The sequence below is a fragment of the Manis javanica genome, chromosome 11 (genome assembly GCF_040802235.1).
Source record: "Manis javanica isolate MJ-LG chromosome 11, MJ_LKY, whole genome shotgun sequence".
Lineage (NCBI taxonomy): Eukaryota > Metazoa > Chordata > Mammalia > Pholidota > Manidae > Manis > Manis javanica.
The window spans coordinates 108200130-108224615 of NC_133166.1; the positions used below are offsets into that span (position 1 = coordinate 108200130).

Sequence of the window (24486 nt, forward strand, 5' to 3'; positions counted from 1 at the left end):
TTCTTTGTATTTACTTATATTTGAAGAAAAATGAGAACATTAGTTTTAAATTATGTAAACTCTTTATCAAAATAATAAGTATACACAGAATAATGCATAAATCATAACTATACATCTCGATGGATTTCCCAAACTGAACATATTCAGGTAGCCTTCCCTAGATCAAGAAATAGTGTATTATAGCTAGAACATCAGAAGTTCCTGTCGCTTCACTACCTATTAAGGTTAATCATCATTCTGACTGATTTTACCTGTTTTTAAACTTCATATAAATGGAATCATACATTACATATTGTTTCTGTTTTTGACTTATTTTGCTCAACATGAACTTATGAGATTCGTCCATGTCAAGGTGCATACGTTCAGATATTTTTCATTGTTAGATAATAATCCCTTGTGTGATTATACTGCTACTTATTCATTCAATTTTTTGTGGGAATTTAGGTAGTTTCTAGTTTGGGGCTATTATTTACAGGGCTGCTGTAAACACTTAAGTATATAGTTTTGATGAACATAACATACATGATGTTTTAAGCATATCCTAAGAGTGGGAAGGTGGGGCCATAGAGTATGTGTAATGTTGTGATATAATCTGTTTTCAAACTATCAGGACTTTACTGATTGTCCTTCAAAGCTCGAGTTGAATGTTCAAAATTCATAGTATTTAATAAAATCATATTGTATTTCATATAAGAATATGAATATACCTGTGGTGGGCAGAATAATGACCACCCCTCCACAAAGATTCCGCATTGTAATCCCCAGGATCTGTTTAATATGTTGCCTTACAGAGCAGAAGGGACTTGACAGGTATTATCAAGCCAAGGATGTGGAGATGGGGAGATGGTCCTGGGTTGTCCAGGTGGCCCCATGTGATCACCAGGGCCTTTCCTAGAGGAAGCAGGAAGGTCAGAGTCAGAGAAGGAGACGTGATGGCAGAGAAGACGTCAGAGAGGGGTAGATTCAAAGATATTACACTGCTGGCTTTGAAGATGGAAGAACGGGGTCATGAGCCGAGGGGGCTCTGCAAGCTGGAAAGGAAAGGGACACATTCTCCCCAGAAGGACCATCGGCAAGAGAACAGACTCTCCCTGGAGCACCCAAGGGGCGAGCAAACCTGTCAACACTGATTTTAGCTCTATATGACCCATTTCAGACCTCGGATGCCCAGAACTATAAGATAACAAACTTAGGTTGCTCTGAGCCACTGAATTTCTAATTTGTTACAGCAACAATAGGAAACTGATACAATATCAAGTATGGTCTTCTAAAAATGAGCTATTGTAAGTTCTACTTATATATTTATTTAAAATAAAATCTACTTAATTTTAGTACATAGTTTCATTTTAACACTAAAGATGACTTATCTTTTGCATTTTAATTCTACTGCATGAGAATAAACAGGTTAATTTCAACTAAGTACTTATACAAACTTTATAAATGTCACTATTTTAGTGATAGCTCATTTATTGTTTAGCTTGTCTTTCTTACCAGATTTATTTCCCATTTGCTCTTTTTTCTTTATTTTGTCCTGGTACCCATCATTTTTTAAGCTCTTTCCATCTAGTTCACTCTATATTTCAAGACCACATCATCTTTTTCTTGGAAGAGGCCAAATTTGTGCTGAAATTCAGGAAACCAGTAATTCATGGGTCTCTTTTGCTTACATTTGAAAAATGTGGCTTAGTAAATTAATTAGTAGACATATATAATGTAGAGAATTTTAGATGACAAAAATTATTTCATTAACCTCCTTGATCTATTTTAATTAAACTTGTTTTTTTATCTAAATTTGGACAAGATCCATTTGATCAGCTAAGTAGATAGAAGAAAAGTACAAGAACAAACAAATATAAAACCTATTAATGTTCTCCAGATTCCATCTTTCCCTGATGTTCCTAAACGTTTTCATCTATGTTCTATGATCTTCCTTTTTCACTAGAACATAGCTCCCTGTTAGCCTAGCAAAGAAACATTTAACACGTGGATTAGGACCAGAAATATAAAAAAGCCTGAGAATCAACTGAAAGTCCAGGAATTTTGACTACCAGCAAGCGCTTCCTTACATTAGAATATGGCCACAGCCCCACTGTTAAATCTGAACTCCCAGAGCAGCAGGTAGTAGCAACTGGGTGGGGATTATCCGAATCCTGGGGTTTATGTGGAAATCTGCCCCAGGGAGATCAGATCCACTTCAGGGACTCTGAGGCCATGTGTAAACTGTAATGAAGACTCCAATAGCAAGACTTAAAAAACTACAAATATTGTACTATTTTTGTATAGATAGGAAATATTTAAGCTCTGTCTTAAAGTAGAAAGCATGTGAATACTTTGACCATTACAATATTGCTAGTTCTAGATCTAATGTATCAGTTGTACAGATGAGTCATAAAATTATAAAACACTATGTATAACAATTTATGAAAGAGATATATCAGGGAGTGATTATTTGTGTGCATATTATATATATATATATATATATATATATATATATATATATATACTTTTGTTTTGTAAAAGGATTCATAGAAAGTCACTGATATGTTTGAAATGTGATTCTTGCTTAACTGGAAAACAGCATCTGAAACTCCCCTTCCCTGTCTTTCCCACTCCTGGGCTTGCAGTCTCGTCTCCCACTGCGGGCTGGCTGGGGTGAGCGTGCGACCCGCTACGGCACATTAGCTCCAAGTCATAGCCCTGAGACCTCCCCCTACTCCAGAAGCATCTTGCTGGATATATAGTCTTGGTCAAAAGGAGAAGTAACAGGAGGACAGTGTATCAGGGTTAATTACTAGAAAGAAACTGTGTAAATTCAAAGGAATATAAATGAGTTACCAAGTTGGGGGAGAAACAGACAAAATTAGGAGAAACTCTAGAACATCTACTTTCTCTGAACCACAGAGATAAAGTGAGCCAAATATAAAAGGAGGTTAAGGTTTCAGTAAAGGTTGAATCAGGAATCCTCTGTTCCCAGTTGCCTTGGTAGAGGCCCTGTCCCTGTGTTAATGACACAAAAATGACAAAAAATAAAATTGCAACATTATTCACAACAGCCAAGATACGGAAATAACCTGTGTCAACAGATGAATGGATGAAGAGGATGTGGTCTGTATAAGCCATGGAATATTATTCAGTCATGAAAAAGAATGTTTGCCACAACATGGACAGAACTTGAGGGTGTTACACAAGTGAGGTAAGTCAGACAGAGACAGAAAAATACTGTATAATATTACTTCTATGTGGAATCTAAACAAGAGGAACTTATAGAAACAGAGAGTAAAATAGTGCTAACCAGGAGCTGGGGTGAGGGTGGGGAAATGGGGAGATGTCGAAGGGTACATTCCATTTATAATACCAATAAGTTCTATGGATCTAATGCACAGCATGGTGACTACAGTTAATAATACTGCATTATACACTTGAGAGCTGCCAAGAGTAGATCTTGAATGTTCTCACCTCAAAAAGATATATGTAAATTAAGTAAGTAGTAACTAGAAGCAAAGCAATGTATGGTTTACTTAGTTAGTTAGCTCCATCCTGGGAGAGTCTTGGTGGCAGAGTGAGTCTGAGAGAGGGTGGTGCTGGGTGCTGTAGACAGAATATCAGATCATGAAGCAAAGAATTCAGGTTACAGATAAAGAGGTAAAATGAGGCCTGCATACTCAGGGCCTCTGGGATACTTCAGACTTTGGCTAAGGAGTATTAATAACAAATCTTTTGGTTCAATATGCATATACTGGCCTGGTCTGGCCATCTGCATTGCTCTTTGGGAGTAATCCCCTGCTACCCCAGAATGAAACAAGAGTAAGAATCATGTCACCCTGGAAGACTTGGATATTCTCGAAGTCTTGCCGGGCTGGGTAAGCTGCAAAGTACTCTTGAGAGTCAAAGCAGACTCTGCGGTGATGGTGAGACCACAGAACGGACAGAGAGCCTTGGAAAAGCCTCAAAGGGACAGGTAGGTCAAACTCCATTGAAGACGAGGGAAAATAAAATGTGTAACAGTGTAGGAAGGAAACAATTTAAAACTATTCCTTACCTAAAACTTCTTCCCATGTTCAAGGGACCAAACACCATTTCCTACGTTCAAACACTGAAGAGCTGACCAGTTTATCTAGAGCACCTTGAGGGTGCCCTCAGCTCCTAACTCGAGTGTTTTCTGTCCTTGTCCCCTGCCAGAGGGTTTCTTTCTTTTAAATTCTGTACTAAAACTTTACCTACCTTTTGAGAACTCTTGATCTCACGCTCACCAGCTCGTCATCACCCCAGGATCTGGCCTCTTTGGCCTCGTAGTCAGCCCCCCAAACCTGGTGTCCAGTTCTAGAATCTCAGCAGGCCACGCTCACCACAAGTATGAGTGCGGTGCAGGCCCGAGGGTGATGGCTGAGGCAAGGCGAATGTGAGTCTGATGGAGTATAGCTTCTTGAACCCTCAGCGAGAGGAGGATCACCTTACAAACCGCCTCTTCCTTTGCGAAGCTCTCTACTCTGCCTTGCTCAGTGGGCCTTCCCCATGGGCGTGCAGAAGGCTTAAGTGACTCACTTCCTCCTTCCCAAACTACACCTCTGTCCTTTCCACACTGACCTCTGTCCTACCAGGATGAGGACCACACTTTTTACAGAGTGATGTACTCGTATCGGCTATTTTATAAGCCAAACACACACACACACACACACACACACACACACACCCCTCTAAGCTCTGATCGCAAAGCTTCTAATCTCAAAGTCCTATGTACTTCCAAACTTACCATGAAAAACTGCAGTGCCTGCGCCATTACTCCACCCGCTATTCCCATCCCCTCAGCACCTCTTTTCTAGCTGCCTTATCTTGTGCATGTACCTAACTTGGTCTGAAATTTCTGGATTCTCCTTTATCCAGCGTCGCTGGTCGCGGACACCCTGATGATCTGCTCCTCTCGGAACGAAGGACTTAGCCCCCAAGTGCTGCTGGCAGACGGCCCTCGGCAGCCAGTATCGTGGGGAATTGTCTCTGATGAGAGAAACGCCTCCCTGCCGAGGACACAGCCTCTTCCCAAGGAGGCCCCATCCAGTGAGCTCTGTACACAGGGTACGAACCGTCAGCCCCCTTGTCCCGACATGGCTCACACACACCTTTGAAGAGTTGTCCAGTGTCACAGCTCCCCGAAGGGTTGGCTCAGGCCTTCTGTGAGACTCCATTACAGCCTGACCTCTTCTGCCCCATCCTCCTTCCTTTCCTCCTTTTCCGAAGAATAGTCCCTAATACACTTCCAGCAGCTCACCCCATCCCGGAGGCAGCTTCTGGGGAACCCACCCAGAGCACTGCCCATTCTTCTGGCTGTGAGTCCACTGAGGACTTCTCCCCCTGCACAGCTCCACCCTGTCCCTGTCACAGCCACCCCCACTTCACCTTCCCCCTGGTTACGTCACTACTTTTAGATAAATCAACGGGCAGAACAGTGACAACATAGCCATTACTCACAGCTAAGGCACATCATTTACTGTATTTGTCTCATCAACCTTTTCTTTCTCCTGATGCCAATAGCTGCCTCGCATTTTTATTTCCTTGGTTTCTTCTATCCTCTCATTTCAGTCTGAAGACTAATTCTCCTTTGAACATGGTCACAACCAGTCTTATACTGTTTTTAGAAAACGCTCCAACAGTCTTCCACCACTCTTCCTGCCCTTGGGGGCCTCTCTGCTCTGACCTGGCTGTTTCCTGTGCCTGATGATGGCCGGTATCTTGGTGTTTCTGATCACTGTCATTCTGGGAACGCCTTTTCCCCGGGCTGCTACCCGTTTCCTGGACCCGGTATCTTCCTCTTTCTTGCTTTCCTCCTGCAGTCCAGTGGGGGCACATGCTCTAGCAGCTTTCTAGAAAGGATGTATGGACGTAAACTTTTTAAGACTTTGCAGTTCTGAAAATGCGTTTTCTCCTCATATGTGGCTGATAGGCTGAATTTAGAATATTAGACCAGGAATCATTTCCTCAGTGTTTTGAAGGCATTCTTCTTTTGTCTTCCAGTTTCTGGGGATGCTGGTGGGAGGATCCTGTTCTTTCTGTGTGGTTTGCATTTCATTTGTTTGTGTTCTGATCCCTGAAAGCTTTTAGGATCTTCACAGTGGCGCTGGTGTTCTGAATCTTCCTGGTAATGTGACACGAGTCTCTAGTCTGAACTGGGAATGAGCCTCCAGTTTTAAACCTCATGTCCTTTAGTTCTAGGAAATTTTCTCTCACTATTCCTTTGATAGTTCTTCTTTCCATCTCTTTGTTCTCTGTCAGATGTTGGACTTCTGATTTGCTAGTCTGGTGTTCTTGTCTGTTCTCTTTCTCTTTCCATTTCTGACTTTTTTTGCTAATTAGGGATATTTTTTCAACTTTTTGTTCTAATCTCTTTGCCGGTAACTTTTTCACTTCACTTTCACTCTTATTTCCTAGTATTCTTTCTTATTCTCTGAATGTTCCTTTTTTTTTTTTTCAAACAGTACCTAGTTTTTATTTCAAAGACTTGTAACTTGTCTGAGTATAATCATTACAGGGTTTTTCTTAGTTTTTTTTCCTTGTTTCTTTCTTTTGCTTATGTCGCCTCTGCCTTTTATGTTAGAGACCTTCGGCAAACACCGGTGAAACTTGGCTATCCAATTATGATTACTTTTTTATCTTTAAGAGCGAGACAGTTAAAACTGATCAGCTCAAGTGGAGCTTGTCCACTGGTGAGCCTCACCACCTGGCGTTTTGTGGGGCTCGGTAGAGCACCTGCAGTCCTTCCTCCTTGGGCTAGTCAGTTTTCCTGGAGAATAATCTTCCCTTTTTCTGCCTGGAGGTTTATATATCTTGGCTGCTAGAGCCGGGGTAAGGGGGCTGGCGACACAGTGCTCAACACGCGACTTCGTCGGGTCCTGTCGAGCCTGAAGCCTCCCCCCTCTCCCCTCTCCCCAAGCTGGCCTTGCCTCGGCTCCCCGTGGGTCACGCTCCGGAGATGAGATGTTTGAGGAGGTGTATTTGCTTTGTCGCCTGAGGTGGAGAAGGGTTAGAACCCCATTTGTAAAAGACTTTCAAAGAGTGCTCTTTTCAGTCTCACCCATGATGCTGTTTCCGGCAGTCCCATGGCCACTGATCCCTTTGTCCCTCCACAGATGGGCCGCAGCAGGCGGTGTGCATCAGTCGGACTCAGCTGCTTAGACTTCGGCTCTCTCTAGACTGCAAAGTCACCTCCCTTTTCTGTTTCCAGGAAGAGTTCTTCTTTTGTATGCTGGCACGCACCTTCCTAGGTCAATGTGTGTGTGAGTGTGTGTGTGAGTGTGTGTGTGAGTGTGTGAGTGCTGTTTCTTCTTTGCAATCACTGGTGTAGGGTTTGGGGAGGGAATAGAAATATGTTTTTAATCTTTCTTCTATGACTACATGAGTTTTCCTTAGTCCCCCTTTCCTTCCATATTTAAATGACAGCCTGAGGGAGCACGAGGGACTCTCATTCTTTCAGCTACATGCACACAGACATTATGGTATCATTTCCATTGAAATGACATGGACACTAAGAGCTGGTGACCAGCCTGGTGACACAGTATGACCCAGTGTTAGTTAACTGTTACCCAAGAAGGCCCAGAGGTGGGGAAATTAAGCATCAGCGGAGGATGGCATGTTTGATATTCTTTGATTCAAATGCAGTGTATGGGGCATGAGGACACAGAAATGGGAAGGGCAGGTCGGGCCTGAAGAGACATATGATCACGCATGCCAACAAGCCTTTTTGCCTCTAAATGCTTTCCCTGGGGGCTGCCTTGGTGATGAGTGGAAAGGATGAAGGTAAATGAGTAAGTGCGTGGCTCCTACTCAGTTTAGATTTTAGGATTTATAGCTTGTCTTCTTCAAAAGGATGAGAGACAGTTGGGTATGACTGATAACAAATGGGTGGAAGGGCTGCGTGCCTTCCGCCGGTCCCTCCAGATCCCTCCTCCACAGTTTGCTCTGCTATCGGCCTTGGGAGACGGGCGCGGACAGGCTGCCCCAGCCCAGCTCTCAGGCCGGCTGGCTTCTGTTGGCTCCGAGCCAAGGAAGCTGCAGTGGGAGACGTAAGGACTAAGGACGGGAGTAGGATGAGCTCAGGGCCCCTCTTCCCCTGTGTCCCCCCTTGTGATGATCTTCATCTTTCTCACCAAACTGGCCCTTCTCCAACCACTGAACCTATATGACTCCCTCCTTGCTGGCTACTCCCCTTTCCCTTATCATGCAGCAGGGGTCCCCTGTTGTTCTGTGATTTTGGTACAGCTATGATTACACCTAACCTTCCAGACAGGATGTATAATGTCAAAACATAAAAACACAAGTTTTAAAACAACCTGAGCCGTGTGCCTTTGGGGCCAAGGTGCTAAGGGGAGTGGTTTTGTTTCCTTCCCTGTTTGTGCTGCTGGGTTCATGGGTGAGGGGTTCTACCTGCTGGCGTGTGAATCTCCGGCCACTTGGCAGCGTGAGACTCACTGACGTGGCAGGACTACAAGGCCGAGATGTCTCTCTTCTTGAGAATGTGTCCTATTCCAATGAGGAAGTTTTCCCCCTATTTCCATGTTCACTGTCTGCTTAGAGGCTCAGAGGGGAGGCTGGACACTCACTGACCCACATCAATCATGTGGTGTAGCTTGAGGTTTTACCATGATGATAATGAAGCAAACATATTTATGGATTGTGAGCATGTAACACAGGGTCATGGGAAGGTAAGGTTGGGCAGCTTAAAATAAAACAATGGTAAAATTGCTGTGAGCTTACAAGTTATTTAAATCATTAAATACTATTTCTGTATTTAAAATATGCCTTAAAATGCCTGTGCCTTAAAAACTATTTCATGTTATTTTTCTAGGCTCAATTCAGTATCACAGTTTTTTTTTAAGTGTTAATTTCAAAAAATTTCCTCAAAAATATCTGGTGATTATTAAGCCCTAACAAATCATCTAAGAGCAAAAAGGGTAGCATTAAAATTGGTAATTTTCAGTCTGAAAATGGTGAGTTCAGGCCCCAATAGAAATACTGCTTTTCAGCTTTTCAGGTGGTGGTTTATTAAAGAAACATTGACAGGAAAACACCAGATGTCTGATACACAGTTTTTGCATGGTAACCTGATGGGTGATGGGTTAAGAGACTGTATTCATCCTGCCCATTTGTGAGCAGATACTCCACTGACCTTACACAGGAGCTGTCGGTGCACAAGGGCTTTGAGCGTTGGTGTGAAGCTCTGCAGGCCGCAGGGGCGCTGGAAGTGTGTCAGCAGCGGGGCTGGCCTGGCAAGAGGTGGGGGCTCCTGGGCCTTCTTGTTGGGCCACAGGGGCAGCACAGACTCAGATGTAGCTGCAAAAGAAGGCCCTACATAGTGAAATGCTGACGAGGAGGTGCTTCGGTAGCACACTAGTTGGCACCAGGAGGACTGGCGTTTTTGTGCCTTAAGAACAAATCACGTCTATGTCAAGGCCCAAACTGCTGTTGGTCATATTGGTCAAAGTTATGTGCAGAAATGTGCCACTTTAGTGAAATCTTAAACATCAGGGCTAAACTACTCGATCCTAAACTCATGATTGTCCACAGGAAACCATGAAGGAAAAGCTGCTGTGAGTTCTGACACCGAACTTCATGAACGCCTTGTGAGGGGCCAGTGGGCCGCAGGGCGCGGTGGGGTAATGCCCGCGGGACGGGAGGAGGCCTCGGACAGCTCTGCCTCCGCCCCACGCCCTGCCCGAGAGGCTCACGGTGCACCCGCTGCTTATGGCAATGCAGACAAGCTACTTTTCAAATAAACGTGACTGTTCTCTACGACCAAACACTACCTCTGGGCAGTCTGGTCACCGTGGCCTTTACATACGAGAAGCTAGAATAAGCACTCAAAATATTTGTTGAACAGATGAGTGAAGAAATCAGCAAACAGGTTTGGTAAAATCTGGGGGAGAACAGAAACAGGAGAGTCTGGGAAGCACAGGATCTTCCATTAGATGAGGCTGGTTCATCTGACACCCCTGGGGGAAAATCTATTACCTGCTGAGGGGAGCCCTTCTCCCCTTTCCTTCCTCAGAATACTGGAGTAATAAAGTGACTCATCAAGCACTCATATTCTCAGCTGTTTAAACTTTCTTTTCATAGGAAAATTATTATTCAGTTAATATTAATGTTAAATTATTTTTCATTTCCTCCTTTAGCTTTTTATTCTTTCTAGCATAATTTTATATATTGAGCCAAATATCTTTTCTCTATGAGGATCTTACAGAAACAAAGTTTTATAGATGAACCCACCCTGAAAGTAGTAAAATCCAGAGCTTAAGACTTCTAGACTGACAATAATATGCAGTTTATCATTCTTCCCTTTTTTACCTGTGGTCATGCCATCATCTACTAATCAGTAAATACTTATTGAATACTAAATGGCCCCCAAATTACATGGGGGTATTACAGAGGGGACACACACACACACACACAAAGTAGAACCCATACTTCCTGCCCTTAAGGTATTTATAGTTGGAAGAGCTTAAATTACTATATGTAAAAAAAGCAAAAAGCAGTTAAATAGTAAACAGCTGGATATTGGCTCAAAGTGCCGTGGAAACACCAAGGAAAGACATTATTGTGGACCAAACCCAGTGGGGGGGATTTTCTGAGGAGGCAGGACTTGAGCTGGACTTGACCTTGAAGGACAGGTAGGAGGGAGATGGAGTCTTCCAGATGGGACAGAGAAGCAGGAACACGGCCATAAAAGCTGGAGGGAAAATGAGGCTGACACCTGCTTACATCCCAAGTTAAGCCAAAGGTGGGACTCAAGTGAGTACCAGGTTGTAGGTACCAGGCCAGCGTTTCTTGAGGAGAAGGGCTGCCTCGGGACACGGACAGCGGCACTATTGTCGGGTTTGCGTCCTAATGTTTTGTGCCTGCCAGGGCTGCTGCAGAGACTTTAACTGGATGATTAAAGGACCTCAGAGGAAGGAGCTGAGCTGCTGGGGATTCCTGTTTAAAAAATGGTTAGGATAGTTAGAGTGCTGGCAAGTTTTTAGGAATTTAGGGAATCTATTTCTTAATTTTTGCTACAAATTTGACTTATTTAGTCTAGCTGTGCCGCACCTAGTAAAATCCTGTCCTTTGATAGCTTAGCATCCAGAAAGATGTGAGTTTGAAGCCCATTTGTGTGGCTGTGGGAAACTTATCTTTCTGAATCCAGTCTGTAAGAGAGGGAGGAAAATGGCCTCAGTGACTATGAAGATGAAGTGAAAAAGCATATCCAACGTATGTCGTGATTCCTTGGCACATATTTTTCCTCTTTCCTTCTTTCCCTTTCTCAGTTCAAGTAATAGGCTGCCATAACTTGTGGCTTTTTGGAGCAAAAGGAAGCATTACTGAAAATTACACTGGGCACAGCAGTAAATGGACACCAACTCTTACTAGATTTCTCTATGAAAAGAAAAAAAATCCGATAAATCATTGAAAATGGAGCTTGGATCACAAGAGGTGTTCTTGGATTTTCTCTACATGTGTCTCAAACTCACAATCTTCTTGCAGTGTACTTGATGGTGTCAGTAGGACAGTGATGCACATGATATTAGATATGCAAACAGCCACTCCTGCTCTCTCATGACAGTCACATCTTTATCATAATCTTCCTTTACAAACTTCCTGGCTGATGCATTCTGGCTGTTCAGGGAAATTCAGGAGACCAGTGATTGGGCCTAAAAGGGCCAGGTTTATGTATACCTAGATTCCAGAGTGAGTAAGTTCCAGTGGGGATAAAACTGAATTCATGTGATGGCATTTGTTGAGAGGTGGTCCCAGGGCCGGCACTGTGGCACAATGTGTGTGATAATCATGGAAATAGTTGGACTTGTCAGTGGAGAGTTTTTGACACTTCATCATTTTAAATTACTTTATTTTAACACTTTGAATTCCTTCAGTAAAAGGTGATGTTGGCATTGAAATATCACTACCCTCTTTCATAGGTGACTTGAGCCTCATCTATGTAAGCCTTAATATTTGGTAACAATTAATACTGTTTGCAACTTACCCTTTAAACTTGATTCTAGGCTTGCAAACTAAATGGAGAACCTCAGCCCAAGAAGTTTCAGTCCTAACACATTAATTCACACATATCCCAGTCTGATTGGATAGCCGAGGGCAAATTGAATCAACAGAGCTTGAGTTCTAATCTACTGTAGGCTTTCTGCAGGAATTATTTGTAAACAGGGACATCCATTACAGTGGGGCACTGCAGGGAAAATGGACATTCCACGGCCAGGATCCTCACCTGGCCCTGGTCTGCTTGTCCACTGAGCGTGTGCAGTGCTCGCAGGAGCAGAATTGCACACATGTGGGCAGTGAGCTATTACTGACTCTGTATAAAGAGCTCTGCTTGGGGTTCTGGGATTGTAAGGCTGTGGAGAGGCTCAGAGGTGGCACTTGGCTTGCTGCATTCAGAATTCCCTGGAGGAGACAGGATTCTAACATGCAACCTGTCATCACGAGAATGAAGCTTGGTACAAGACCTTTCACCCCAAAACCATTCCGTTGTCACTTCTTGGTCCCACCGAATCCAGAGTGAACTTGCCTGGGGCTGAAACCCTCAGGTGAGACAGAGATGCCCACCGGAGTGCTCATGGGCCTTCAGCTGAGTTAGTGGTGAGTTGCTCTTACTCGTCATTACAGCAGTTCTGCAGATGCTGTCCTGGCCTCACTGAGCTCCCAGGCTCCTCCTGCAGGGCTCCTGAACCAGTGACACAGAATGTGACAACTTAATGCCTCCCTGGTGAGTGTAAGGATACAGCTCTCCTCTGGTTCCATTTATGCACGCTTTTCTCATGGTTTAGACTTTTTGGTACACATTACCAAAATAACAGGACTCTATTTTTCACTTCTGCGTAGAGTCTTCCAGGGCAATGAGTTATTAAAGGCCGAAGATTATGAAGCTGACGACCTGGGCCTGAAGTTCATCATGGGGCTCCCGGCATGCCAGTCATGTCTACTCACAGGTGGGCTGAGAGCATGCTGCCACAGCCTTCGTTGCTGCCTGGGTGTCGTGATGGTGATGGTAAGGTTCACAGGGTACAGCTGATAGACTCGCTCCTCCAGGCCTCAACTGCCGAGGTGCCATCTCCACCTGGGAGTCTGATGGCCACCTCCATGCACCCTTTAATGGTCAATGCAGATCAGCTCCCTCTTCACCCTAACATTTGTCCTTCCCTCTGTCCCTCACCAAATGACCATAAAGCTAATGGCCACATGCATTTGAAACCTGACAATTTCTTATTGTTTCCACAACTGTGATGCTTCTGCACTGCCACCATTTGTCTCCTGGGTCACAGCAGCTGCCTTATGAACACCTTCCTTAAGTCCCTTCTTTGCTCCCATGCTTATTTTCCCACAGCAAGGAGAATAAAATACATAGTCTTTGCTATGGTTTGCAAACACCCTCAATCTGGCCCCTGCCTATCTTTCTAAGTTTACCTCCTACACTTCTGCCAGCCACCTTAGCTTTCCTTAAATGTGCCAAGCTTCTTCCAGCCTCAGGGACTTTGCATGACTTATTCTCCTGTTTAGGAAGACTCCCTGGCTCTCCATACAGCTGTGGACTTCCCACTGTAGCTACAGTTCAAACGTCCCCACCCTGGACTGCCTTGTGGATCCTAGCTAAACTCCACCCATCACTCTATCTCACTGTGTTTATTTTCTTTTTAACACTCATTATTAAAGATATTAGTATTTACATACTTATATGTTTATTCTCTATTAACAAGACTTAGGCCCTATGAGGGCAGGAATGGTATGTGGTCTCTAGTGAAAAAATATTAGTCAAAGAAACTGATCTTCACTAAACAGTCGTACTAGCCTTTACAACCAGCTAGAGAACATGCGCCAGGTATTCCACCTAAGTCAGTATGGAAGCCAAGACATCGAGTTCTCAACGTGGAGGCATGCAGGAAACGTGCAAGATACTTTAAAACAATAGGACGCATCTTTGAAGGGTTTGCTCATTCAAAGGAAGAGGGTAGGTCTGCACAGGAAAATGGTGACTGTACAGCAGGAGACAGCATAGCCTGGAGTCGGAGGCAGCAACCTGGAGTAGAAAGCACATGTGCAGACGAGAAGATACGATGTGAATGTAGGTTCAGGGGGCAAGGGACGGAGCCCATAACAAAACAATTGCCAAGTCAAATCTATCCAGGAAGCTGTTTCTCACATTTATTCCTTATGTGTGTAGCCTGACTGCAGACACCTTATCTTCATCAGCATTGTTTTATCTTTCTCTAGGCCCCCACCTTGTGTGAAAAAGTCCTACCACATAATTTTTTTCCGAAATGTAGTTTTAATGTAATGGGTTAAAAACTATACATTAAATGGAAACTCCTACCATGCATATATATAATATAAAATAATTAAGAATCATAATGTAAGGTTGATGTCAATTTTTATGAATGTTCTTGGAGAATTATACATTAGCTTTGTTTCTTCATCTTTGGGAATCATAAAATCCAATTTCCAGACCAAGGCTTTCCCTAAAGATGCCATTTGTCTGTTGACTAATTACGTTAGGAAAGTTTATTTCAACTTAGTTTTTATTATCTGTAAAATGAGAGAATAATAACAAGTCTTTTAGTTTCAAATAAGAAATTCTTTGTTGTATAAATATTTTTGTTTATTCTACAATTTGTAAAAAGGACTTTAAAGAAAGTCTACAAAGACTACAAAAATATTTAATTCTGCTTGTAATTTGGGTATTTAGACATATCAAGGGAGATGCCATATGATACTTTTGAATTGATCTAAAGACCTGCTTGAGGCTCACTCACTTTTGTTGAGCAAGTGAGTGAGAGAGATAAGACACGTCTGTGTTTTATGAAGAAAAGGACTTCTAAAAATGGCTCAGTACTATTCTGCAGGCTATTTCCTGGTGCCTCTGGCAAACAGGGGAAAGTACATTCTTCCACAGAGGCATTCTTGAAATAAAATGTCCCTAAAGAGTTCATTTCCTGCTTCATCATACATAGTACCTGTTTTACCTACTGATCTATATATACATCACTGGATTATGGAGAATTGGTTAATAAAAAATGATCATAAAGCACGTGGCAAAATCACAACAACTATAAAAAAGGGTACAGGCAAATGTGGTAAGGCTTGTTTTTCTGGTAAGTATGTGAAGTCCTTATGTATGAATGACACAGTGATTCAAATGTCGAGTTTTTTTCACTTTCACAAATTGGAAGTAGTTTTGCCCAGCTGGTTTGCTGGAGTGAGTTGTTTCTAACTCAATATTAGGCCAATTGATTTAAAACCTTCCTTCTAATATTAGGCCTCTCTTCATAAATTCATGCACACATTACTTAAGAATTCATGCCTGCTTATTTAAAGAGGAGGAGCAACATGTTTGTGTTAAAAATCATAGAAGGAAATAAATGGGTGGTGTGATCAATGGCTTATGTCATCACAGTGGGAATGAGTAGCACCTGTCTGGCAGTTTTCTTAAGCAACCATACTGAGAACACAGTATAATTACTGTGCACAGTGCATACTAAAGTCTGATCCAAATTCAACCCAAAAGGAAGGGAAGGGCAGGACCCAGGTAGTGCTGGGCAGCAGACAGGAGGGCAGTCAGTGCACTGATGCAGGGATTCCAAGTCACAATCTGCCAGGCCAAGTCATGGTGCAGATGCCCCGTCCCACACACACCAAATTCAGTATTCTGATTAGTAGTCTGGAGAGGACAGAAGACTCCTGGAACCGTGCACAGTGAATGAAGAAAGGCAGGCAAGACAGTCCTTTTTACAGAGGAAGCAAATTTCCACCCAACCACTTTGATCAGTTTCATTCTGCTGCTCCAGATGATAAGCAGAGGTTGTCTTTCCAGACACTTGCCTATGTTTTGGGTCTGTGATATCAAAAACAACAGCGGAGAGATAACATGATGTCCATACCCTAAGCCTAGGAGTCCTCTAAGTCATTGTTTAGTTTTCTCTTGTCCTTGTTTGCAATAATAAAGAAAGGGGAACTTTTCTTTATTTTGGAATTTTAAATCTCTGTTTATCACTCCAAGGAATTTTGCTGTGGAATTATACTTTTTAATCTGGTATTTAACTGAGTTCTATTAACTGGCATGTAGTGTTTTTTCCTTTTCCCCCTAGAATTGATCAGTTGTAAGTGCATGGGGTGTTTGCCTAGTCATTCTCTTCAATTTTAGGAAAGTAGAACTTGGAATGGATTTATTTTGGTTATCTCTCTGTTTACATCAGGATTAACACTGCCTATTGGGGTTACTGACTTGGTCTAATTATTAACATCACGCTGTCTTCTTATATTTCCTTACAGTGAATTCTAATGTCATTGCTCACTGGATGTAACTACTCACTCTCCTGAGAGTCTTAGGTGGGTGTGAGCAGAGCTGCCATGCAGTGGTAATGTTTTCATTTATGTGGGGTGTCTGGAGGGCGGAGTTAGATTCTTGCCCATGCAGAGCCGCAGGGCTACACAGCCACTGCCCTGTTTCTTGACCCAGCGAGGCTCTCCAAAGGGCCCATGAAGAAAATCTTTCTTCTCTGATTAGTCTGCTGGTGATACTCTGCTTGAAATACTATTTTCTTAACTCCAAGGACTCTGAAGGTTCTCAATGTCTGGCAGATTGAGGACCAAAAATAAAGGTGAACTAGGAGAAGCTGGTTGGAGGTAAGACAATTTGATTCTACAGTTTTGGGCAAGTCACCTAAAATGGGGGTATAGGGGTGAATGAGAATCTCTTTGCTGTTGTATTTTTGAGAATTTTACTATTTTACTATCTTAAAAAGCTTAGCAGCAAAAGAAACAAATATCATCACTTCCCAGTTGAATTTTATAAATATCTGGATATTTTCAGAGGAGGTAAAATGATGTTAAGAATGATATGAAACTTTCAGCCTCCAAACTGGAAGACGGCTTTTCCCTCGGGCTGGCTCTCCCGTTAAACACAGGCTGCCGACTCCAGAGGCCACAAGGTGTGGGGGCGGCCGGGAGCATGCTTTCCGGGATACCCGAGATGCTTTCCGGGAAAGACACTGCTCCCAAATCTCCTCTAACGTCTACGTTAAATGCGTTTCATATGTCATTTTGAAGAATTTTACCTTTAGATTAAAATTCATCATATTGCTGCTAAATGTAAAATAATATACTTGGAGAATGTTCTTTTAACAATACTATCTCAGACGATACTAAAAGGCAGATTCTGCTAAAACATTTTCAAGGTGGTTTTTTAAGGATTTCAAGAAATTTGACTTGTTAAATACTCTCCATAAAGGATTATCCTTCCATAATAAATGAAGGCAGGGATGCTACTGATAATTTCACCCGAGAACAATAGTAGGAGGCACCACAGATTTAGATTCTAGGGGTGCCTGACTTGGATACTTGCCGACTCTAACTCACAAGTGGGTTGTCTGAAAGTTTGTTTCTAAGTTATTGGTTTGGAACTCAAAACCTTGATATAGACTGGTGACTCTCAGAGCCCATATAAGTCTAGCTAAGTTATATTGAGCTTGCAGCATTATTAATGGTATTATTTAAAAAAAACCATTCTAGCACTTACTATATTGTTCCTCTTCCCACACTTAACATGGAAGGAGCTGCCAGGTCAGGTACTTGTGGGTAGGTAACTCTTCATTTCTGTCTAAGGCATATCTCCACATGGATACACTGCATGGACGAGGGTTGGGGACCAGGGTTCACCTTCGTGGCCATCACAGAATGTCGGCGTGCTGGACAGTTGGCTCACTGAAGGTCCTTGGGTTTCCCTCATCATTGATACATAAGGATACATAAGCAGGGACTATTTGAGTATGGCTTGAGGAAGGTGGATGTTAGGTGGATAAAAAGTTGTTACCAGTTCATTTTACATGACAATATACAGTCAAAATGAGGCTATCATGATTGTCTAGTCAAACTTCTATTGAAATTAATTGAAATTAAAGATCTATTAGTCCAAGAGTAGTCAGGGAAGTAAGGAATACTTAGTGGAGGTGAGGGAAGTTGTAGCCCCCAGAGCTGCCTTTCATCTTGAGGGTAATTTAAGCTGGATGAACCAGAGCTTCTATTACAGCCTTATGGGGCTTGAGGCCCTTCCAAATGTGAGAAGTCTAATAGGATATCCCTTGCAATGTGGCACTCCAAAGGGATCCAGGGGAAATTGTCTCAAGTCCTGGAACAGAGTTAAGGGGGGAAATTCCTCCTGGAGCATCATAATACGAGCCAGGTTTCACAGGCGTGGGCTGAATGATTTCTGGCTGAGAATTTAGTATGGAAGGATCTTAAGCTGGTAGTGCCCCCGGACATCAATCTACCAGCAGTGAATGAATATTCTCTCCCCGGAGCTCACCTTCCTTTCAGATCTCACTGAACTTCCACATATAAAGCTCTAAGGATCAGGTAACAAAAAGAAATTGCCAAATGTAGGAGAACACAAGGAACCATAAGTAAGAGCCAGCAGAAAAAAAATCAGATAGTAGAATCAGACCCACAAATGCTTCAGACATGGGAATTATTGAAAATAGAATGTAATATATATGCTAAATATATCTTAAGAAATTAAAATAGGAGGCTTAAAATGTGAATTAAGGGAAAGCAGATTTAAAAATAACAAAACAGAACTTCATAAATAAAAATAATACAAATCAAAGACTAAATGAATTGCTTTAACCAAAGAGAAGACAAAGCCAGAGAAAGAATTAATGAACAGGAAGATACATATGGAATTATCCAGAATTAAGCCTAGACAGATAAAGAAAAAGAAACTATGAAAAAATGTTAAGAGACATGGTGGGTAGAACAAGAATATATGTATAATCAGAGTTATAGAAGGAAAGGGGAGGAAGAATGGAGTTCAGAATTTTCCGTAACTAATGTAAGTCACCAGTACAGAGTCAAGGAAACCAAAGAAACCAAAAAGGATGGATTAAAAAAAATCTTTACCTAGATACTTCACAGTGACAAACTAAAGACAAATGAGAAATCTTAAAAGTAGTCAGAGAGTAAAAACATTACATTTCAAGATTACTTTCAAAATTGATATTGACTAGGGAAGCTAGAAGACAGTACAATGATATTGAAAATATACAGAAGGAAATAATTGTTGACTTAGAATTCTTTATCAGTGACAATATTTTTCATGAATGAGGGTGAAATACATACATTCTCATTCAAACAAAAAATGAGAGAATATGTTGGTCCCTGTAAGCATATGTTTTAGGTCAAAGGAAAGTAATCATAAATGGAAGATTAAAGATGAAAGAAGAGTAAAATAGGTTGTAAACTTCTGGGTAAACCTAAGCAACAACTGATTGTATAAAACTATATTAGTGATGTATTGTAGTTTTGACAGCTAGGAAGGTGGTGTACAAGTAATAATTTCCATTTTACAAATGTGGGAACCGAGAAACTGAAGGGCCTCGCCCGAGTGAAGTACGTTGATGGACTGGTAAACTCTGGATTTAATCAGTTAAAATTTGCCTGTTGAAATCTCTGGGATAACCACTAAATGAAGACTATATAACTTCTAAACCAGAGTGGGGGAAAAGTAAAAGGATTAAAAAAAATATCAATCAATCAGTCCCTAAGAAAGTAAAGGTTAAAGAAAAAAAACCCCCCACAGGATCAGAAGAAAACAAATGGGTAACACACAGAGATGGCAAACATAAATTAAAATATATCAGCAATTATAATACATGCAATAGTCTAAAGGCTTGATCTAACAATGATTGAGACCAGATTAAAACTCAAAATTAACATTAGATAAATCTGAAACATAATGACTTAAAAAGTTTTCATGTAATAGGAAAAGAGATATATATATGAATGCTAGGTAAACTAAGGAGAAGAAAGCTATTCAGATGCTAAGGCAAAAGCCTTACTAGAGTTAAAGTCACAACATAATGATAAATTCACCAGGCCAATATAACAATTATCAACTGGTATGCATATTATAACACAGCCCCAAACTATACAAACTAAAAATAGACAGAAATACAGGTTGAGATAGACAAATCCACCATTGCATTAGGAGATTTTTACCTCATCTCTCCCACTAGTTGAATTGTGTCAAGAAGATGCAAATTCAGTAATAGGAGATAATAACACAATCATAATATTTGATCAAGGACATATTTTAGAACACCTTGCCCAAGAGCTGAAGAGTATACACAGTATTCTTTATAAACACATGGAAAAATTTTAAAAGAAGCTCAAACCATTTCAAAAGATCAATAGCTTATAGACTATGTTCTTTGACTATTGTGATCCTGAAAAATGTTAATGTCAGTTATCGGGTAGGAAATATTATTGCTGAAATATGATCTTGTGAAGATCTAACACCAACTTGAAGGCTTGCCCTTTGTACACATGTCCATCAGTCGTGTCAGAAGTTCTGTATGGAATGAGTTGCTAAAACTGTATCATGGGTTTAATAAGCCGATCACCAAGAAGTGTACGACCATTCTTTTTTCAGTGATTTTTAACAAATCATGCAAACTGCCCATCTGTGCTTCTATCCCTTTTACCTCAGTAATATCAGAATAAATAAATCCCTCCAGTATGGTCAGCCTAATAGCTGTTTTAACAAGATTTGTTTTGTGTGGGCCTGTGGAGTATTTTCTCCTCACATGCCTAAACCAAAATGAAAAAATAGCAATGTTATATTATGCAGGGGTATGACCCTCACTTCAAGCAAATGGACAGGGAAAATCATTGTGTCAATGTTTCCTCACTACAGTTTAACCGCTCCTGATGTAGGAATCCCAGAACTATTCATTATAACGAAAGAAGAAGTTTGAGAAATTTAGTTACACTTGGAGCAGAAGTGGTTTTTAGTTTACAGAATTTTTTTTCAAGAGTTGGTCTATGGTGACTTTTTAAGCAGAAAAAAGTCTTGTTTGGGAAGAATTCAGTGGTGTGGAGTGCCTAATTGTGAAACTGAAATCCACAGTCATTTCTCCAAAGATCACACAAATTTATAGCACTTTTCAACGTGCATGTCACATTATTCATGTGCCGTCCAGGTAATAATACCCGTTTCACTAAAGTGGGAACTGAGAATCCGGAGCGCAGCGGGGCAGCACCCGGTGCCGGGACGCAAGGACGTCGTTCCCCCTCCCGCGCCGCCCGCATTTCCGCCCGTCGGGGCCGTGGCAGGCGTCTTTCGCCCCCGGGTGACACACCTGGGGTAGGAAGGGGAGTCCAGGCTCGGCCCTGGGGCCGCTTCCAGGCCGGCTCTGAGTCCGCGAAGGCCGAGACTCGCCGTCCGACTCGGGCGCGGACCCTCTCCTCTCACCTCACCTGCTCCCGCCGCCTCGCCTTCCGCGGGACGCACGCGCGCCGCCGCCCCCAGCCCGCCCCGCCCGCAGTCGGCCCCACCCCCGCCCCCAGCCCGCCCCGCCCGCAGTCGGCCCCACCCCCGCCCCCGCCCGCAGTCGGCCCCGCGCGGGAGGCCGCGGAAGGGCGGCGGGAGCAGGTGCGGGCGGCGCCGCGCACCCCAAAGCCCTGAAGCGCGGCCGGGAGCCGGGGCCGCAGGTGCGCAGGGCGGGGGCGGCGGCGCTTCGGGGCCCGCGTCGCGGGGCTGCGGCCCGCCCGGCCTGGGCGGGACCCGGCGCGCCTCCTCCGCAGGCGAGGCGGCCGGCGGCGGCGGCGGCCCAGGTGAGGTGGCCGCGCGCGCCCCGCCCCCCGGCGACTTCCTGGTTCGCGGGCGCTGCCGGAGCGGCTGCGGCGGCCGCGCTCGCCGGAACCCAGAGGCGCGGCCCGGCGGCGGAGGGCGGAGGGCGCCGCGGTCGCAGAGGCCGCGAGGGGCGGGGACGCGCCGGGCGCCGCCGACACGGAGCCGCCGCGCGCGTAGCCGCCTTCCCGCCGGGCGGGCGGCGGGCGGCGCGGGACGGACCGGCCCGACATGAAGCCATGGACCGCAGGACCAGGTGAGCGGGCGCTAGGCCGCAGAGCGCGGCGGGGCCGTCGGCCCGCGCTGCGCGCCCCGTCCCGGCGCTGCCGGCCTGCGGAGGCCGCCCCCCGCCTCCCCTCGGGACCGCCCGGGCTGCGGGCTGCGCGCGCCGAGCCGCCCGGGTCCCCGGAGAGCGTGTCGGGCGTCCGCAGCAATGGCCGTTCTGCGGGGGCTGCGGGGTAAAGGCGGTTGCAAGGAGCCTGCTGGTTTTGTTTCGGGGTCCCAGGGGCACGAGCCCTACGTTTTCTTGCCGAAACTTTCTCTGCAAAGAGCCCCCCGCCCCCGCCGGCCCTCGCGCCTCCCCCTACTAAAAATGATGCATATCGTGTAGATTTGTATTAGCGTGAAAGGCGTTTTGAATTTCACAGTGTAATTGGATCGGCATTTCATATCTAAGCTTAAGAGAGATTCTGAAGAATATTAGGAAAATGACGTGATTCAGAATTAGTTTCTCCGGTGTCAGGCATCATGCATGGGTGGGGCTCTGAGGCTTTGGGGTGAGGTAAATGATTTAAAAAAGACGTACTTTTTTTTAACGTAAACTGGATTGTGAGGGATAAGGTCACTTCAGTCCTTATTATTTCCATAGAAACAAGATTAATAGTCGGAGGGCTGAGGAAATGTATACTTACAAATTAGCTTATGTGGCTTGTCACTTCTTACAGTTTTAGATTCTTATAATAAATTTTTAAAAGGTTAATATTTAGAAGCCGTAAATGACACTAGTTTCTTGAAGGAAGTACATGCTAAAAATAGCCAAGATACAGAGACGCTAAGGTCGTCTTAGCAGGAATAACAAATATGTTAACACTTTGGTCACGCGGACGTTGTGTTCCAAGACTTTGCTTCATCTTTTATCTTAAGGCAAAAAGATTAAAACAACTATGTTTTTTAAAAAAATGTGTCTCAACACGTTTCAACTTGCATTTTAAGCCAATGAATGGGTTGAATGTGTGAGAACTTAATAAAGAAATTAAATGAATGACTCAAGACAGCCTTATTTGTTCCTAGTGGGAAAATCTAATTTTGAGATAGATGTCCCGTTTCCCTAACCATAATTGACATAAAACAAGGCTTTTTTTTTAGCCTTGGAGTCTGTATATAGTTTGCCACTTTAAACATAATTGGTAGGTGATACCATCAGAAGAAAAATGTATGCAGGATTATCACATTGAAGGAGCGTTGACTTTTGTGGTGACCTGGAACATGGCAGGTGGAACCGCATACTCATCCTTCACCCTCACATTGCAAGTCCTCTGAAGAAACCAGAGAACCAGCTCTGTTGGCAGGGAAGCTAGAAACAGTTGGGGATGGATGGCTTCCCAATTTTGATTCAGTACGATAAGGACAATGCTTTACATTTTTACAACACTTAATACTTCCACACATGTTACTTAACTTATAATCCTCATAATTATTCTGTGATGTGAACAAGACACTTTATAAGTAAGAAAACAGGCTTAGAGGTTAAATGTTTTGCCTCAGAACTCATAAGCCTCGGCATTCTTAAACTGCTGAGCTGAGAAAACTTTGGTTTTCTGCTGCCTTGTGCTCATATATCTACATGGAATTGAGACAAGAATAAGATGAGTTTTTAGAGTTAAGAAAATACAGACTTTAAAAAGATGCTTATTTATTTGTCATAAGAAATAAATACAACAAAGTTTGTTTTCTTTTAGGGAAAATCCAGAGAGAACCTTTGACTTGGTATTGAAAGTGAAATGTCATGCCTCAGAAAATGAAGGTATGTGTTTTATTGATTCTTAGAGTGATAGAATCTTTCAAAACAAATGTTAGTGTTGTAGACTACTGGAACACTGTAGTATCAGGATGATAATACTGAGCATTTATTTTGCATCTTGTATCTCATGTTGTGGGTGATAAAATAGATGCTAGGTCTTCTCCGTTAATTCGTGAGGAATACAAATGTTGTCTGTGCAGCTTAAGTTTTAGGCATGTGTTAAGGCCATTAAGCTCACAGCTCAGCTCTGCCTTCATTAAGAATTAAAAGCTAGTTTTTGGGGAAGGGCACACCTTTTTCATTTCTTTCCACTCGTCTTTGAAAATTCAGCTCCTTTTCTAAACATTAGTGAAAATTTTCCTGCCAATACAAGTGGGAGCCACACCAGTTCCCTTTGAATGTTCCCCGAATGCAGAGTGAGTGGCCCCTTCTTTTGGATTTGCTCCAGAAGCATAGCGCTTCCAGAGGGAGGCGAACAGTGAGCGTGACGTGACTGGAACGTGCTTGACTGTCAGTTCCATGTAATTTCCTCAAGACGAGAACACTTCAGTATCGTGATTTTTGTCAGTTTTCCCCTCACTTTTGTCCTATGTATGTATGTATGTGTGGGGTAGGTGTGGGGATAGGTGGTAGGAAAGACTAAGGGCTGTTTGCTCCTGCGTTTTTCCTTGTTACTGTGTCCTGGTGTGACGTCTCCATGGCTCCCCCAGTGTATGACTGTACTTGCCGTACTTACACCCTAGAGAGCACACGTGTGGATCGTGTGGTGTCAGAGGCAAGTTGTCCTCACCAAAGGCTTGCTGGAAAGTCT

General features: G+C 43.2%; 1 protein-coding gene and 1 long non-coding RNA gene across 18 annotated transcripts in view; one reads left to right on the plus strand and one right to left on the minus strand.

Moving 5' to 3' along the window:
• LOC140844530 (uncharacterized) overlaps window positions 1–21349 on the minus strand; it is a 34643-nt gene extending 13294 nt beyond the window's left edge. Inside the window, exons 1-2 of the long non-coding RNA XR_012123019.1 lie at window positions 21165–21349; window positions 9155–9318 (exon numbers count right to left, since the gene is read on the minus strand). This is a non-coding gene — a long non-coding RNA (uncharacterized lncRNA). The remainder of the gene's footprint in view (window positions 1–9154; window positions 9319–21164) is intronic.
• DENND1B (DENN domain containing 1B) overlaps window positions 16417–24486 on the plus strand; it is a 268058-nt gene continuing 259988 nt past the window's right edge. For 5 of the 17 annotated variants that reach the window (XR_012123013.1, XR_012123012.1, XR_012123014.1 and 2 more), the window contains exons 1-2: window positions 21435–21911; window positions 23614–23678. Coding sequence is in view for 12 of the 17 variants with exons in the window: in XM_037004681.2 (XP_036860576.2) it covers window positions 21895–21911; window positions 23614–23678 (82 nt within the window). In the remaining 5 variants the exon portion in view is untranslated. Of the gene's footprint in view, window positions 16654–21432; window positions 21912–23613; window positions 23679–24486 lie in introns of those variants that run through there. The other 12 variants (XM_037004680.2, XM_037004682.2, XM_073217221.1 and 9 more) reach the window with 12 other exon arrangements.